We start from the raw sequence: 18,954 nt of genomic DNA, 5'->3' as shown, positions 1-18,954 counted from the left end.
CCAAAAGTTATTGGCTCCCTGTGTTTCTGCTTTTGTGAATTGTCTCACTTATCTGTTGAGGGTCTTGCACTTTAATCATGCAGTAAAGACACTAACACTTAGGGAGGAAGGTGACCAGGTAGACATCCGGGCTAAGGCTGGGCAGTCACTCACCTGGAGGTGCCGACTTCCACCGGGCTGGGCCACAAGGTGCCGGTGGTGGTACCGAAGGACAGGACGTACAGCTTCTCCTTGTGGCTCAGCTGCTCATCAATGAGGCTCTGGTGGGCAAAAGGACATCGCTGGCTGCCAGAGCCACGGGCCACGCGGAGCCTGGCTCCACCTCTCACGCCGTGGCTGGGCCCTCCGGGCTGGGGTGTGAGCCGCGCTGAAACAGGGTCGCTTAAGGCCCAGCTTAGTAGCCCCACATTGACATTCGCTTGCTGCCCATCCCAGCCTGCTCCTGGCTGTGCGTGGCGGGTATGGGGCCTCGGCGGTCAGCCCGCAGCTTGGCGGGCCAGTCCGGGAGCTGGGCCCTCACTCCCGCTGAGCTTCTGCCGCAGCTGCTGTGCACTTGGGTCACGGGTGCAGTGGGATGGGGACCCACCTCAGCGTGTGCTGTGTTTGGACCCTCAGCACTTCACTGTGGCACCCAGGGAGGAGAACGGAGGTTGGGGGCAGTGGTTTCTGTCCCAGGCGTGTGAGTTGGGGATAGAGCGATGGGTGCGGGGCCAACACATTGTATGCTCTCAGGCTCAACCTGGTGAGTATCCAACAATAAGATAACATCCCTCTTCTTCCCGGCCAGCTACAAACTTCACCTGTTGCTGCCAACACGAGCCTTGCCCTGGCTAAGACTGGACCAGCCCAGCTGGGGGATCTTTGGAAACCGGGCCCTGAGACCTGTCAGGAAGGGGGGCCTGCACTGACACCTGTTCCCTGACACCTGCTGAGACCAGGAACAAGGGACAAGTCTGGAAACTGGCCCATGTTGATTGCTCTAAAGGGTCCTGGGACCAGCTGTTGCTGCTAAGGTCTCATTCAAAGCTCTAGAGGTTCCTCTAGGAAAACAGACCCTCCATATCACTTCACAGAGACTACAGAGGTTTTTTTCAATGCCAGACTCTGTACTGAGCACTTAATTTGCATGAACTCCTTTTGTCCTCTGGTGACCCTGTGAGGTGGTGACTGTCATCATCCCTGTTTTACAGATGAGGTAACACGGTCACACAGCCGAGAAGTGGTGGAGGTGCCTGGGGTTTGACCCTAGAGTTCTTAGCTTCTGAGTTACGGCCAAAGGAAGCAGGATAGCTCCTTGTCTGGAAAAGGCTGGAAGCCCGTGCTGTGCTGAAGTCAGTCCAACTGATTACTGCCTGCGTGCCCTCTTTCCGGGCTCTTGAGACAAAATCAGGTTAGTAGGGACCGCTGTGGTGTGAATACTAGAAGCTCACACTGCAGCTGAGAAAGACTCTGAGGCTGGGTTTTGCAGAACTCAACATATATTTTTTTTAACTGTAGGTGCTAATTAAGTGTGAACTGTTCTTTGCAAAACACTCCATTTTGCACTTGCTATAAACAAAGCCCATTAGCAAGCTCACAAGGGGAGGGTGGGGTGGAGGTGCCAGTTCCAGGTCCTTCTCTGTGCCAGAGAGACTTACCATGAGGTCATTTTGGAACTCCTCCTTCTGAGGGCCACTGCTGACAGCTGACACATCAATGAGGATGCCAACTCTGGCCCCCTTGATGAGGCCAAATGCCTAAAACCAAAGAGGGCATGCGGAAACAACCAGCACAGCTCTGTGCTTCTACCCGCCTTTTACTGGGCAGCTCTGCGTAGCAGACGTTCAAGCGCTCCCCGACCTCAGCAAGAAGCTGCAGAAGGAAGACCCATTTTATAGAAGAATTGCTGCTACTGAAGCCCTTGCGCCTAGAGCCCGTGCTCTGCAACAAGAGAAGCCGCCGCAGTGAGAAGCCCGCACGCCGCAACGAAGAGTAGCCCCCGCTCGCCTCAACTAGAGAAAGCCCGCGCGCAGCAACAAAGACCCAACGCAGCCAAAAATAAAATAAATAAATTTAAAACAAACAAACATGCATTCCCTTAAACCTAGCCATTGAAATTCTAGAAACTCATCCCATAGAAATAACTGGAAAAGTAAATAAGAGGGAATTGGAGCCCAGTGATGCCAGATAGCCCCAGTTTTTCAAGAGAAGACTGAAAGCAGACATAAAAGTGAAATATCAGGATTTTAAAATCTTGACAACTAATTCAAAAAATAAAACTATGGAGGCCAAGAAAAACATGGTCGTAGGGCCAGACCTGCCTGCGTGCCACCGGTTAATAATCCCTGCTTTTATCCTCTGCAGATATGGAAACGGACACCCAGAGAAGTGAGGCCTTGCTGACAGCAGAGTCGGGAACTGGGCCCAGTGATGGACTATGCATCACCCCAGGTGCCCCAGCACCCGGAAGACTCAGGAGCTGGTTTACAGGTGATTGCTTCCCTGGAATCCAATCGGGGCTTGTTTCCTGGCTCCTAGGTAACTCCATCAGAAAGGGGTAAGGGGAAGAAGGACCCAACCAGCAATCCCTGCCCCCTTTGTCAAAAGTGCCAGGACAGGTGTCATGTGGGTAGGCAGGTGAGAGCAACATTCTCTGAATGGATGTTTGTGGAGTAGGTGAGGATTTCATCCCTCTCAGTTCTCTCTGCCTGTGTTACCACGTGCAACCAGAGGGGGCATACCACAGCTGGAGGTGTGCATTTGCTGACCTGTCTAAGCAACTGAAGATGGTTCTGGATCTGAGATGTAGACTACACCCTGGAATCGGCCTGGATAGTAGAGGTGGGGCTTGGGGGTGGGGAGCATGGATTTCAGCATCTTGCCTGTTCCAGGGTTTAAGAAAAGAGTTGAGGATTGCCTAAGGTGAAAGCAAATAGTGGGCCAGAAAAGCATCAGTGGAAGAATATAGGCTAAAACAAATAAGAAAGCAAAATAAAGGTTAATTTGCCCATGATCACTCTTCTACTCTTTGGGTCTGAGGAAAACATTTAATCAAACTTTCAAAAGTTATGTCCAGATGATCAGCCTTAATCATAAATCTCATTAGGGGTCTGAGGTTAAACGGTCCAGGGGATTTCTGCTGTTCTCACCCAGGATCTGTTTCCTCTTCTGGTAACAGCATTCTGGCTTTCCATGTGCAGCCATCTGTCTCCCTTTTCTCAGTCCATGAGGTTTGGGGGGGACTCACCCAGTCTCCCCCAACTTCCCTTGCCCCCTGTCTTTCCCCAGCAGTGAGCACTTGTTCCAGGCCCAATCAGTTAGTGCATCTCATCCTCTTGGCTATGGTGACTGGTCTAAACTGGTACAGAGAGTGTCAATCCCAGGACTTGGGAGGGTGTACTAGGAAAGCAAGGTGAGATCCTTTTTGACATGTCACTTTAGCTGGTGACATGTAAGCTTAGAGCTGCTGGTGACCATCTTCCCAAGACTGGGGAGAGCCTTCCCGAGAGTAAAACCAACCCAGGGGAAAGCAGAGCTCAGAGACAAAGAATGACATCATTTGAACCCCCGGATACAGCTGTGTTTGAGTTTTTCATTTCTGTAGGTCTAGAAATTCCCTTTTTAGCTTTGGCTAATGTAAATTGGAGGTCTAGCACTTGCATCTGAAAGGGTTCTAACAAGTACAGGTGGAATGAGTGAAAGGGGGCAAAGAATGAAATCTATTACCTTCTTGCTGTTTTCTGTGAGCCACTGAATTCTCTGTTGATAGAGTTCAATAGCTCTGTCAAAACACCAGGAAGACTTGTCACCCAAAGTCAGCTTCATCACTGAGCAAAACAGCCACTTACATACACGGAAGGAAAGTGCAGATGGGACTTTCTTTCTTTTAATGTGTCTAAGGCATTGGGAGAATATAAGGCAAAATCTAGCAAAGGGAAAACTGAAGGTCTTTGTTTTCTGGGATAAAGGATGGAGGGGATTGTGAAAGGGATCAAGTGTGTGGGGGGTCCTTTTGCTGATGCAATGTTCATTATAAACGGCTGTGGTCTGGTGGAACTAGGTGGGCTTCGAGGGAGGGCCAGTCTATGGAGGATGGGGGGGGGCGTTCTCATGAGGAAGGTGGAAGAACATTCTTGCTCTTCTCAAATCTGTGTCTTTTTTTTTTTAATTAATTAATTTATTTATATTTATTTTTGGCTGTGTTGGGTCTTCGAAATCTGTGTCTTCTCAGGCGAGACTTCCTAGTCACCTGGACATGATCATAAATGCACAAGTGAGGCAACTCAGCAGCAGTTTCTCAGTGGATTGATGAACAAAAAACTTAGTTTTTGAATAGTAAGTGGCCAGGGGAATTTCTTGAGTTTCCCTTATTGCAAACTATTCCAGTGGCTGTTTGGAGACCAGCCTGTAACAGGCACTCAAGTTAAGGACTCAGCCACGTGAATTTAACTGAATTGCCCTCACTGAGGCAGGTGGGATTTGGGGGCCCAGAGAAGGGCAGGGAAGGCCTTTGGATATAAACTCATGGGCATGGGGCAGTGGGCAGAGTCATAAGGCATGCATGAGTGTGGGTGCAGGTAAGGGCATGGGCAGGTAATGAGACGATGAGACGAGCTTGTCTTTGAGACCCAGCTCTGCTGTTTACTAGCTGTGTGACCTTGGACAAGTGAGGTAAACTCTACAGCTTCATCAGCTCCAGCATGAAGATAATAAGACTTTATCCAAGTCAATTTGCCAAAAGTTAGTTTACTGAAAACTAATTCTCTGAAAATCAATTTGCCAAATGACCAATTAACTGAAGAGACCTGAAACATTCCTTAAATTGCTGGATTCACAATGAAAACCAATCAACCAAAATATTGCAGAAATCTTTAAAATCTGTTTAACCTTCCAACCCAATAAAATTTGCTATAAAAGTTACAGTTACAATGATTTGATAAATTTGGCAAATTGGTTATTTAGTAATTAACTTTTGGTTAACAGTCTTGAGAGTAACACTATATTTTGAGTTGTTGTGAGGATTAAATAAGATAATGTGTGCAGCCCTTAGCAGAACTCCTGACACATTAAGAAATGTTGGCTATTAATTATTATTCTAACCTTTTAAGAAACCTCAGGCAAGCAGTAATCATGGCCCATAGATTGCTACACGGGGGATGGATGGTGCCATCAAAATCTGGTTTGGGGGACTTCCCTGGCGGTCCAGTAGTCAGGACCCCCTCGCTTTCACTGCCAAGGGCCCAGGTTCGATCTGTGGTCGGGGAACTTGGATCCCACAAGCCTCTTGGTATGGCCAGATAAATAAAGAAATAAACCAAAGAGAAGCTTTAAAAAAAAAAATCTGGTTTGGAAGTGGGGAGCCTGAATATTTTTGACATACTTCTGTAAAAGTATGAACCCAATCAATCTGTCATCGAAAGTGGTCCCTCTTAACCATTACCCATCAGACGAGGCTGTGAAGTTTTATGTGTTCATCCAAAGGGACCATGGATTTTAAAAGGCTGAGAAAAACTGATATGGTCCAACCTCGTTATTTGCAAAAACAGGAAATTGGGGCTAGAAGCGGGAAGAAGCCTGCCCAAGGTCCCACAGAGACTGTCGTTTGAACAAAGTCATTTTCAGGCTGCTCAAACCAGGTACTTCTTGAGCTCTTGGGTTGTTGGGAAGACACTGAAAAACATACTTACTCAGAAAGCTTGGATTCGAATTGGTGGATGGTCTGGGTGGAGATGTGCACTTTCCTCGTGACATTGCTACCCTCCTTCCTGAAGAAGAAAAGTCTTATGAAAGGGTCTCTTGGGCTCAGGGGGATGGACATGTCTTGCAGGCTTGGGGGGAGAGGGGAATGGCTTCAGACTCACAGTATGGCTGTGCCCTGGCTTATCAGGTCAGCCAAGGTGAGTTTCATTGACTTTAAATTGTGCGTTAAAAGCCAATCTTCTGAATCCTCCCAGGTTGAAGGCAGCTGGGTCTCATCGCCCTGCAGCCTCTGCAAGACAGAAGCCAGAGTCAGCCAGAAACCAGTGGAAAGAGAGGGTGAAGCTGAGGGTGGTTTAGGTTCCCTGCACGTGGACCCCTAAGGGGTGCCAGCCTGACCAGTCCCACCCGAGAGCAGTCTGTTCTAGAACTCGCCTTGCTGAGGCAACAGGCAAACGCGGAGGCCTGTGCTCGGGGCCAGTTGCCCGGAAATACCCGTTCCCATCCCTCACCTCATCCCCAGTACGTGTCTAGAGGAGTCCAGCGCCACTCGCCACATCCTGCCTTGGGAGAGACTGAATACACAAACCCGCGGTGGCTAGACCCTGTACGGCAGCAGAACTCCGGCCCACAAGTGTAGCAAGCAGTCCAGGGAGTCAGACCACAACCTCTGCAGCAACTGGACCGGGAAGTCAGGACACTGGCAGTGACTGCCAGCTTGCCTACTTTGCATCCCCTTTTCAGCTCAGGACCAACCAGAGAAAGCCAAACATGCCCCCAAATCAGTCACAGGAGACGCCGGCTTCTAGTTAGCCTGCCTCTGGCTTCCTTCAGGGGACACCTGAAGCTTTCCCTTTTTTTCACCATAAAGCTTTCCTTCTCCCCTGCCAACCTTTGAGTCTCTGTCAAACACAAGTGGTGGTGGCGTCTTTGTTTACTCCTGTATTTGCATTCCCTGCATCTTTTCAGGTATATGAGTTCTGCCTCCCTCTCAGTCTGAGGGATCCTCCACAAACATTTGTTGACTGATGGAAGAGGGAATGGGTTTCCCTGTCCATTCCAGAGGCCAGAAACAGGAGCAGTGGGTAAAAGTTTTAGAGGAAGAATTTCTGAGCCATCACAGGAGTCTGGCCAGGAAATGAACAAGCCCCCTTGCTTGTGCTGAGTGACACCAGTGTCACTTACATAGTACTAAGCTCAGGACGTGGGTGGTGGCCTTGGTGATGGAGCTGAAGTCGTTCACAGCAAGCATTCAACATTGGTGATACATTCTGAGAGCCAGAAGGTGGAGAGAGCTGACCTAAGACTCTGAGCCCACTTTGCCTTGTTCTGAGCCCTGCTTTGAACTAGGCACCGTCCCTGGTCCTAGGGCTACTGTGTGAACAAGATAGAAACGTCCTCGCCTTCTCGGAGCTCACATTCTAGTGTGGATAGATGGTCAGTAAAGAAAAGCAAAATCAATGATGTCCATAATTTCAGCAAGGAACAACTGTATTAAGAAAGCGGGGCAGGGCAGGGTGATAGAAAATGACTAGGGTGGAGACGGGGAGGTCACTTTAGCTGAGGGGGGGGGTCAGAGGAGGCCCCTCTGAGCTGTGATCTGAAGGTTCAGAAGGAGCCAGCCCTGTGTGTCTCTGGGCACGCACAGTCCAGGCAGAGGTGGGCTTGGGGGCAGGAGCAGAGTGCTGGAAGAACGGAAGGGCGGCCACGGTGGTTGGAGTGTAGCAAATGCAGGGTAAGTGTGACGTGAGAAGAGGCTGGAAAGGTGTGCAAGGCCTGGAGCAGACAGGGATGCTGCAAGAGCTTCCGGCACGGCCGCCATTGTCTGTGTGAATCCGTGGGCCTTACATGTCGCCAGGGTTGGCTGTGACTCAGGGTGTGGGACATGGCCTCACAAGGGGAGAGGCCGGCTCAGTCCCACGGTGAGAGAAACCGCCCTGCAGCGTCCAGTGACTGTGGAAGGGGCCTGCGTGCTGCTTAGCCCACCGCGGCCCCTGACTACACCCAAAGATGGCTTTGCCTGTCTCCTGTGCACCTGCTTGAACCCTGGGTGGGTACTGCTTGGGCTTGTCTTTGTCAGGCTGTCCCTGTAGACAGTGAGGTGATAGACAAGGGGTTGAAATTATCTGCTGTGGCTGACCGAGCTGCATTAGACAGGATTAGATCGGACAGAGGATTCGGAAGGAGGAAAGGGCAAAGGAAAAGAGGGAGGGGAGAAGGGAGTGCAGTCCTGGGCCCCCCACTTACAAGCTTTGTGATGCTGGGCAAGCCCCGTGTCTCTTTCTCTACCTGTAAGATGGGCGTGTGACGCTAAGATCTAGAACATGGCCTCGAGTGCTGCTGCATAAACGGTTCTTAACAGTGATTCTTGTTTCCCCTCAGGTTGGGTCATAAATAGAAGGTAACAAACAAACAAAAGCAATGAAAATAAACTGCTGCTATCATATTCCAGCTAGATAGTATTGGATGCCATAAGCTCTGTGCCTGAGACCTTCTCACCCTCTGTTTCAAAAGGAAATTAGCAAGTGTTAAAGAAGTGTGAAAACACGAATAATTAGAGCAAACTCTTAAGAGTGCTTATTACGTGACAAGCACTTTCCGTATATTAACTTATTTACGTCTACAAAATAGGTTCCATCGTTATTAACCTCATTTTACTGACAAGGGTGCTGAAGTATTGAGAATTAAGCAATTTGTCCGGTCACACAGCCAGTTAGTGGTGGAGCTGGGATTTAAACCCAAGCAGTATAGCTTGAGCCATGCTCATAATCACGATACTATATTGCCTTTACATTACCACAAAACTGTGACTATCTTCGTGAAGGATCGAGAGAGAACTGACTGAAAAGACAACTTCCTCAGTATGTGATTCTCTGCTAATTAATGTCCTGCCCCAGAACAGCACCGCCTATAATCTTAGCCCCAGCTGCACACTTAGGAAAATGCTGCTCTGCAGCATATAAACACTAGGTGTCACTCTTCTCATCTTTAGGGACAACCACCTCCCTTTGGTAACACTGAACCTGGTAGACTTCTAATTCACCTCTCTTCCATTTTACTTGCATTTGAAATGATCCATCACGTTTTAGGACATGGATTTTGTATTATTAATATTTGAAGAGCCACCATTAAACACATGATAGATTTTGACTGTAGGACATACTGATTATATACTGAAGGATGTGCTTTACATACAGAAGAATAAGATCTTTGTTCTGGGGCAATCCTTTCCCTCTTTGCCACTGCTATTCATTTGTGAAGTAAAGGAGGCCCCAATTGTGGCTGATAAATAAGAGTGGTCCTTGTACACCTGGAAAGTCGTGTATTTGATAAGAAATTAGGTGAAATAAAGACTCATAGTATCAACATCTAAAGTCATTGAAAGAAGCCTTCAGAATTTCCAGACTCTATTTCCATGACATTTGCTCATTTCCTTTTAATTAAACTTGCTTTCCCATAAGTGCCAATACTGGAGAAAAGTAAAACACAACTATTTTCCTGATTTTTAATTGCTAGCATTAAAACTGTATTGTTTTTGACTGATTATCATTTCAAAGGACCATTGTTAAACTCTAGTGTAGAATAGGTAGACGGTTATGGGCCAGACTTGCACGGACAACCCCTGATGACAGCAGTTTCTATGGTAGAGTGAATTGCGAGTTCTAGACAATCCACTCACCACCACGGGAAGAGAGCTCATCAACACATTGAGGGTCAGCCTAAGACCACGGTTCTGGTTATTCTAGAGGTTAATTCTCCTGCCATAACGTTCTCACTCCAATGGCACTTCCTGAAACTGATTTTTGGATCTAGATTTTAGGGAATCCTACAAGAAAAACAAATCTCAGGGAGGAGAATCTTAGAATTAAATTCCTTAGTCTTCAAGCTTTGATAACAAGGACAGTGATTTCACAACTCCCTGAATATTTAATGATATGGCCAAGAAGGCTATACAATTTCTATAAACAGCATAGAGATTCTTCAGTCACTTCTAAAGGCAGGGGATCAGAGATGAGTGCGTAATTAATCCTTTTCAGTCCTGAGATCCTACGTGAAGAAATAAATACCCAGAGTTTAACACATTCTGCATTCCCAGACTATGATTTGTAAGCAATGCCACTCAGTTAAAGCAATATGGTTTTTACCAGTAAGTCCTTTGTCTGGTTAATATGTGTAACCAGTAGTCCATTGTCTAGCTTTTGGCCACGTTCATTGATATTCTTCTGGTTCAATTGCTTCTTTGGATCTCTGTCATTGTTTCTCCTCATGCTAAAAAACACAAAGTAATTTGATCAATGCCCCAGCACCAGACATTGACTCCACGTTGTCAGGGCCTCCAGAAACATTTTATTTCTGTGTAGTAACTGGGAAAGTTTCCTGTGTAGATCCCGATAAAATGTGGACTCCAGGTTCATAAGACATTTTATTCTATTGTTTTGGTAGTTAGGTAACTGAAGCCCTCAGGTATAAGATGATGCATCGACCATTTACCCAGTCTCACTTAAAGGCAGGTATTTCCCCCTCAACTTCCGTGAACAAAATATTGTTGTTGTTGTTGTTTTCATTTGGAAAGTCAGAGAAGATGCTTACCAATGATTTTCCAGAAACTTATTATCTTGACCATGGAAGATATGACTAGTTTGTGTGGCCATTATAAAAACACCCAATGCTTTTTTTCCTAAGGAGGAAAAGAATACCAGAAAAGAAAAGGGTAAGTGCAGCATATAGACAACAGCTCAACTGTTCTTTCATTCATTCATTCAATAAATACTTATTGAACACCTACTAGGTATCAGGCTTTGTGCTAGATGCTGAGGATACAACAGTGAACAAGGTAACAAAGGTTTCTCGACTTCAGCACTTTCGACATTTTGGACGAGCTACTGCTCTGTCGTGAGGCTCTCCTGTGCACTGAAGGATGCTTAGCAGGACGCCTGGCCTCTACCTACCAGATGCCAGTAACATCCCTGCCCCCCTGCAAGTTGTAACAACCAAAGACGTCTCTAAACATTGCCTAATGCCTCCTGGGGAGCACAATTGTCCCCAGTTGACAATCACTGAGCTAGACGTTGTCCTTGTCCTCCCAGAAGGGGAGAGTGATGTAAATATAGTAATAACAAATTGTGGGAAGTACTGTGAAGGAAGTAAACAGGATGATATGATAGTAATCACGAAAGGAATCTGCTTTGCATAGGTCAGGTGATCAGTGAAGGTGTCTTTTGAGCTTAGACCTTTTTTTTTTAAATAAAGTATTTTATTTTATTTTATTTATTTTATTTTTATTAATTGATTATTTTTTTTGGCTGCGTTGGGTCTTTGTTGCTGTGTGCGGGATTCCTCTAGTTGCAGCAAGTGAAGACCCAACGCAGCCAAAAATAAATAAATAAATAAATAAATAACACCCCCCCCTCCCGCCCCAAATCCAGGGAATTCCCTGGCGGTCCAGTGGTTAGGACTCCACGCTCTCACTGCTGAGGGTCATGTTCAATCCCTGGTTGGGGAACTAACATCCCACAAGCTGCACCATGCGGCCAAAACCCCCCACAAATCCAAGGTCACACCCCCTCTTCTCCCTCCTGCTTAAAGCTGTTCAAAGGCTTCCCTTTATTTCTAGGATAAAGACTAAGATCCTTAAGATGGCATTTGAGGCTCGAAAGCTCTGTCTGCTGCCCACCTACCTTTCCAGCTTTTCCACTCCACCACTGCTCGCTGCTTCAGTGTTCAACAACCCCGTTCCCCTTCAGTTCCTAGAATGCTGTCCATCTCCTTTAATCGCAGGGCCTTTTCATGTTCTGGCTTTGCTCTGGAACATTCTCCTCCCCTCCCCCCAACCACTCATCCTTGACATTTCAGCTCAAATGTTACTTCCTCTAGGAAGTCTTCCCTACCATCCCACTCTATTCCAGGTTCCTTTGTGTTATGTAAACTGTCATAGAACTGTGCTCCTTTCTTTAAAAGTAATTACCTTAATTGAGAATAATACTTTTATTAGTGTGATTTTTAAGAATTGGCATCTTTCTCCCATTAGACTGTAAGTTATGCGAGAGCAGGGACTGGCAGACGGTAAATATTCTGAGGAGGGGAGGTAAACCTCCGTTCTTGAAGAACTGACTTCGCTTTCTGCTCTTGGGTTCCATGAGATACTTGTTCCTTCTAATTCCCTTCCGTTTTGCTTAAGCGACCTCATTTATTTATTTATTATAAATGTATGTATGTATGTATTTATTTATTTTTGGCTGCGTTGGGTCTTCATTGCTGCACGGGCTTTCTCTAGTTGCAGCGAGCGGGGGCTACTCTTCGTTGCGGCATGTGGGTTTCTCATTGCAGCGGCTTCTGTTGTTGCAGAGCGCGGGCTCTAGGCACACGGGCTTCAGTAGTTGTGGCACATGGGCTCAGTAGTTGTGGCTCGTGGGCTCTAGAGTGCAGGCTCAGTAGCTGTGGCACACGGGCTTAGCTGCTCCGCGGCATGTGGGATCTTTCCGGACCAGGGCTCGAATCTGTGTCCCCTGCATTGGCAGGCGGATTCTAAACCACTACGCTACCTGGGAAGCCCAAGTGGCCTCACTTGTATTTCTTGTTACTTGCAACAAAAAAAATATTGTCTAAAACACCACAAGTGAGAAACTCCAGATAGAGTTGCAGCTTCAACATTGGAGCGTGCGTTCTTATGAAACCATTAAATTAAATAGCCTAATGATGGTTCGGCAACTTGCTTTTCTCTTTGAGGTCTTTAATCTTTTATTCAGAGGAATTTTCTTTTGAGAAGCACCAAGATAATGTGGCAATGTCTCAAAAAAAGAAAAAGCGGTTTTACTTCAGTATGCTTTGCTGGGAGACTCTTGTGGCAGAGACTGCTGGAATAGAAATACCTCATCAACACTGGACGCCCCGCAGTCTCAGTTCCCTCTTTTCAGTGAGTGATTAACAACCTAATGAATTCAGAGGCTTGCACGACTGGATTCTGGGATGACTTGTGTTGGCCAGTGGAGGGGTGTTTGGGTTGCATAAAACTAGCAAAACAATGTGGTGTGCTAGAAGGAGCACAGGACCATTGGTTTCTTCATCTGCAGAATGGCATGGGGATAATAGTAACTGCCCCGCCTACTTCAACTCCATCATCAGGAGGATCAAATGCAATTGAGAATGTACAAGAACTTTGTAAAATACAAAGGGCTATAGGAATGCAGAATACCATTTCAAAATCTGCTGCATCTTCAAGCACTTCAGCATATGACACAAGCACTCGTTCATTCCGCGCACACTTATAGAGTGCATGCTAGGTGCCAGAGAGAGCTGGTACTGGGGAGGCAGAGCTGGACAGCCCTTACCCTCAGGCCTTTGCTCAAATGAAATCTTATCAGAGAGGTCTTCTTTGATTACTCCATCTCAGACAGAACCTCCCTGCCCCTGTTTTGTTTTCTCTGAGGCACGTTTCATCATCTGATGTTCTATATATTTACTTATTATCTGTCTCTGCCCCACTCTCCCTCATCCATCAATCCACTAGAAGTAAGATCCATGAGGGCAGGGACTTAGTTATGTTCACTGTTAGAACCGTTTTATGTAAACATTGCCTAGAAAATAGTAGTTGCTAAAAAAACATTTGTTGAATAAATGTACTCAGGGCAGGTCCAGAGTTTAGAGAAAGGTGGGCCACATTACCTTGGGAGACTGGTCACAGGAGGGGAAGAGAACATGCAAGCCGGTCCTTAGGAGATGGCATCTTGTCAAAGGGAGAGAGGTAGCCCTGATTAGTGGATAAAAGAAAATCTTCAGCTAACTTCCTGATTTGCTAACAGCTGGATCTAGGATTCTCTTAAATATCCAGGATAAAGCCACCCCCAGGGTTTGTATTTTTAACTGCCTAATAACCTCTAGTCTTTTCCCCCATCCAATCCATTTTACAATCTGCTGCCAGAATGATTTTTCTGATATGCAGAATTGTTCATGTTACTACTTGTTTAGAACCCTGCCATGGCTTCTCAGTACCGTGGACAAGCAGGTCAAACCTTCACAAGGCTTTTCATTCCATTTGGATCTATTCTTTGCTTACCTCTCTACCTCATCTTGCATCCTTCTACACACCCTGGTAACCCCTACCTACACACACCTTGCTAATTCATACTCTTCTTTGTTCAAGTTGGACCTACTTCTAGAATTGCCCTTTGCCCTTTTTCTTTGACAAGAAAACCCAGGAAGTCTTTCCTGAACCCCATTTGCTGCCCCCCAACCCCCAAGGAGGAAACCATTCCCTCCTATTGCTGCCTCCTGGCTGTCTCTTACCAAGTTGTCACAGCCCTTCTCAGGAGCAGCCCCATTACTTCCTTGTCTACTGTTGTACCCCCAGCACGTAGAACAATGTCTGGCAGGTAGGGAGCAGGTGCTTAAGACCCAGGCTCCCTAAATCTTTCTCACTTAGTCCAGAGCTTAGAGTCTGGGCCTCCCCCCGCCCACTCTTTTACCACCCTGTCAACCCTTGTGACTCTCAACTTCACCTGCATTTCTCCATTTATTTCTCCATCTTTGGGAGAAGGGCCCCTGGTCATCCCAGGACTCTTTTCGCTGGTTCCCACTTCTAGTTCCTCCAAGCTCCTCCAAGCAACTCAACAGTGAAGGTTGCCCTGTCGGGAAGTGTTTGCTGGTCTCCAAGGTAACAGACTGCACCATTGCAGCTTGAGGCAGGGACAGGGAAAAACCTTCCTCACCCCTGGGAAAAAATTACCACTTTGTTGTTCATAACAACCTCTCCCTGGGCACTCTGCTTTTCTCTGCCCCTGCAAAGGCTGGGGAGCAGGATTTGGACCTCTTTTCTATTTTTAGAACTTTTGGGTCAGCAGAAAACTGTGGTTTAGACCAGTGGAGCCCTGGTGCCTGCTGCCTTCCTGTGGTAGGAACTGAAGAAAGCAAGCAGAGAACCTGTGACATGCGTGAAAGGTGGTAACCTTCTCTTCCTCCTCAGAGCCCCCCAGACACACTCCTTGGGAGAGGTCCGGCAGTCCCTCACCCCTGCCAGGTCCATCTCCACCCAAACCGGGCTAATACAGCAGCAGACTCAGTGACCTCTTAGCATAAGAAGAGATCATCTACTGCAGTGCTTCCCAAACCCAGGTGCCCATCAGAATGATCTGGGTTGTTTGCTAAGAAAACATACGTACATTCCCATCTGGGAGATTGATACAGAACTGTAGCAAAGTGTAGGAACATGAATATTTAACAATGGCTCCAGGTGATTATGATGTAACCAGCCCTTAGCCCACAGTTGGGGACCTTTCCAACTCCTTCTATGGAAATCAGGAGAGATGAAGTGATGTGCTTAATGTCAACTAGCTTGTAGTGGCTAAGGGAACTGCACTTAGTTTTTCTTATCCAGGTCATTTCTCAAATCACAACCTTCACTTTCTGAATCTTTAATTTATAATTTAGAACATGTGCTACTTGTGGTAGTCACTGTATGGTAGAGAACCCCTTCAGATGTTGACCCCAGTGCCTCCTATAGGCCAGATCAGAAACAACAAAACCCTTCAAAATAGACACAGCTTACCTACCACCAGTCGCTCTGGGCAGAAGAGTCATGGGGTGTAAATCGTGGCATTTGGTCAACACCAACAAGGCAGGAGAGGAGGGAGATCAGAAAGAGGTAAGGAAGTCAGAAGAGGGAAGAGTCACAAGAGGCTGAGAGCAACCAACCAAAGGCTACTCTGTGAGCCAGAGGTAAGTGTCCTTGTGCCCACCTTACTGGAAATCCTGGGTAGAGGGGCTGGCTAACTTTGAGACACCATTTTTGGAGACACAGGGGCTCAAGATAGATGGCTTATCACCCTCACAACGTCCTTTGCTCCTGGATACATGGGTTTTCAACATTTTACAAGAAGTAAAACCCAACTTTGTTACTGCTTTTTTTCTACTTGAGTTTACACGACACATGTTCTGGATGTATTTGTGCCAGATGGATAAAGCAGAGTAAGATTTTCAGGCTGTATGACCAGCCAAGGAGAAAGCTCTGTGCTGGTACCATCTTTCTCAGTTCTCCTCAGGCTGTATATAGCTCATGATTGGCCCCATGTAAGGAATCAGAGAACAGTAGGAATTTCTTTTCCTCTTACCTTAGGTTCTTGGGACCTGATGGGTCACCTTACCTCTGGTCTTTATTTAGGAGCTCTAAACTGTTCCCATTACTCAAAATATATTTGCTATGATCTGAATGTTTGTGTCCCCGCCCCGCAATTCATATGTTAAAAACCTAACCCCTAATGTGATGGTATTAGGAGTTGGGGTCTTCAGGAGGTGATTAGGTCATGAGGGCAGAGCTGACAGAGCTCCCTAGCCCCCTTCCACCATGTGAGGATATGAGAAGTCTGCAACCCAGAAGAGGGCCCTTGCCTGACCGTGCTGGCACCCTGATCTCGAACTTCCAGCCTCCAGAACTGTGAGAAATAAATTTTTAAAAAGTGATGTTGCAGTGAATATTGTGTTGTGTCTTAGGTTCACAGCATGCTCACTTCATGGCAAAGCCTGACTTGAACTGTCATGAGGCTAGTTACAGTCTTTATTTGTTCCCTTTAATGTGAATATTTAGATGTTTTGTGATTATGGAATACTGCTTCATTCTCTGATGGGGATGTTACATAATATATAGAGTAGGCACCTCACTGATTTTTTTAAGTCTGAAAAAAATTGAATTCCAAAGATCTTTTAGCTTTTTGATAAATACCGTAGTAATGTGTCATATTTAGTCCCTATTATCTTCATGTGTTAAAATGAGCAGATAATGGTGACTTTGATGGTTTTGTTTTCAGCATCTAAAATTCCTCTTTTTGGGAATTCCTTGGTGGTGCAGTGGTTAGGACTCTGCACTCTCATTGCCAAGGGCCCAGGTTTGACCCCTGGTTGTGGAACTAAGATCCCATAAGCTGCTCACGCCATGGCCAAAAAAAAAAAATCCTCTTTCCCTTTTTTTTTAAAATTGAGGTATAATTGACATAAAACATTACATTAGTTTCAGGTGTACAATATAATATGTATATATTGGGAAATGATCACCACAATAAATCTAGTTAACATCTAGTTAAATTTGTTTTTTATAAGCCACCTAAGTCTGTGGTGTTATAGTAGTCCAAACAGGCTAAGACAATATTATTGTGTGATATATTTCTTTAGGTATTAATTTGTAATTTGCTCTATTTCTTTCCTCCATTTCAAGCAGTTGCAGGTGCTTTTTAAGAAGCGGCTTGAAGTCAACAGTTTTTCCTGTCTTTTGTAAAAGCCTAAGCTACCTGAAAGATTATAAAGTGACATGCCAAAGCACAGGAGGTGAGGGATGTGTTTAATGTCAAGAGGAAAGTGGGAAGGTATATAAAGATTCTTTTAGTTAAAAGAGACAGAAACCCAGTTCAAACTGGCTTAAGGGAAAAAGGGAATTTATGTGATCAGATAAAAGAAAAATCCAAGGATAGTTCTGGCTTCAGGCATGGCTTGATCCAAAGGCTAAAATGTTAACAGAAATCTGTCTCCACTTCTCAGCTTCTTTTCTTCTGTGATGGCTTTATTCTTAGGTAGACTCTTTAGGAGTGGTTGGTAAACTTGGGACATCAGCACTAAGCTGTCCCCTCCATAGCTTTTAGCACCCTAAAGGAAGGAGAACAACTCTTTTCCAGGAGTTCCAGCGAAGTCCCAGGCTTGGCTTGGTCACAGGACATGCTCATTCTTGAACCAATCACTGTGACTCTGATTGGCCAGACCTGGTTTCTGCACCTAGTCCTGGAGCCAGAGGGTGAAATCAGCCCTATGAAAAGAGCTGTTTTTGTTGTTTTATTTGTTTTGTTTTGTTTAACCAAAGAAGGGGACACTAGGCAAACAAGACTGAGGAAAGCCAAACGGGAGAGAACAGTCCCCAGATAAACAGAGGTCAAGAAATCAGATCTGAAAAATCAGAGGGAGGAGGGACCTGCCCCGTGTTTGGTAGCAACAGTGGTGAGATGGCAAGACCTGAGAGGAAATGGGTCCTCGGTACATACAGGAAGAAAGTCCAGAGGCATAGGGGCTCACAGCTCACCAAAGGTTACCATGCCCCAAGCGTGGGATTGGGTACTGTAGAACTACTGCACCATTCGGCCTGGAACAGTTGATGTTTCAGCAGCAGTGGGTATAGGCAAATGACAAACGACCAGAGGGGACTTTCTGAAGTTTCAGTCATGGATCTCTGCACAACCCTAGGGTATCCCCAATGGCCAATAGATTTCCTACCAACAAGGAAGAAGGGATCTAGTTGATTTTTTAAAGTGCTACAGGGAGAATAGGAGATAGCTTCTTTGGGAAAATTTCCCTGGGTGCTCAATTCTCAAAAGGGTTCCGATAAAACCAATGGATAACATGGTATAATTCACCAGTCAAGGAAGTAAGCCCTATAAAATACCACTGAGCAATGATTGCAGAAATCTTGACAATGAGCAGGGAATGATGGCAGATTAAACACAACTTAATGATAACTTACATAATTTTTTTCTTTCAACAAAATATGTAATATTCACAAGTAGAGACTACTTTTTATGGTTGTTTGCATTCCACATCCAGAAGAAGCAAACCATAGATTTAGCTGCTCATGTCTGAGCCAAGGAATCATGCAACTGGGACAAGCTATTTTTATTTCGTTTAGACTAGCCAAACTGGCAATGTGGGACAGCAGAAGCAGTCCTAGATTTGAAGTCAGGGAACCTAGGTTTGAAACCCAGATTCCCTAATAGAACTTTGGGTAAATTGCTCACCCTTCTGATCCTTAGTGTTTTCTAGTCTATACAATACCATCTCCTACTTCATAGGAGGAGTATTAATTAAGATGACATATGGAAAAACACAACATGAATTTAATGTTAGTTTCTTTCTCTAAACTCTAATGAATGCCACTATTTTTTAACCACAGTTTTTCAAAAAATATGAATTGCCTTAATAGAGTAGTTGATATGCTTCAGTTAGAATGTCAGATTATTATGATATTTGGGAAGTTTCTGTCATCTAAGGGCTAAGTTCAGAGCAGCCTTATTTGTAATAGCAAAGACTTGGAAACAACTTAAATGTACAACAACAGGGGAAGAGAAATATATCTATATCTCTACAGTGTGTAATAGAGGTATCTATCTATACTATACAGCCATTAAAAATGAGGAAGATCTATATTTACTGACACTGAAAGATATTCATCATAAATTAAGTTAAAAAAGAAAGCAGTGGTAGTTATGTATAATATGATCTTGCTTTTGTTAAAACAATTGAACAGGACACACC

General features: G+C 45.5%; 1 protein-coding gene across 15 annotated transcripts in view; it reads right to left on the bottom strand.

Moving 5' to 3' along the window:
- VWA3A (von Willebrand factor A domain containing 3A) overlaps positions 1-15,553 on the bottom strand; it is a 53,533-nt gene extending 37,980 nt beyond the window's left edge. For 4 of the 15 annotated variants that reach the window (XR_014236088.1, XR_014236089.1, XM_082362396.1 and 1 more), the window contains exons 1-7: positions 10,267-11,989; positions 9,822-9,945; positions 5,841-5,968; positions 5,667-5,744; positions 3,706-3,760; positions 1,638-1,736; positions 154-260 (exon numbers count right to left, since the gene is read on the bottom strand). Coding sequence is in view for 12 of the 15 variants with exons in the window: in XM_082362396.1 (XP_082218522.1) it covers positions 154-260; positions 1,638-1,736; positions 3,706-3,760; positions 5,667-5,744; positions 5,841-5,968; positions 9,822-9,945; positions 10,267-10,400 (725 nt within the window). In the remaining 3 variants the exon portion in view is untranslated. The other 11 variants (XM_082362399.1, XM_082362394.1, XM_082362398.1 and 8 more) reach the window with 8 other exon arrangements.
- Positions 15,554-18,954: the final 3,401 nt, after the last annotated feature.

This window comes from Balaenoptera borealis (assembly GCF_965194805.1).
Source record: "Balaenoptera borealis genome assembly, chromosome: 16".
NCBI classification, from domain to species: domain Eukaryota; kingdom Metazoa; phylum Chordata; class Mammalia; order Artiodactyla; family Balaenopteridae; genus Balaenoptera; species Balaenoptera borealis.
The sequence above is the reverse complement of the archived record's forward strand: the minus strand, read 5'-3'. Positions and strand labels throughout refer to the sequence as shown.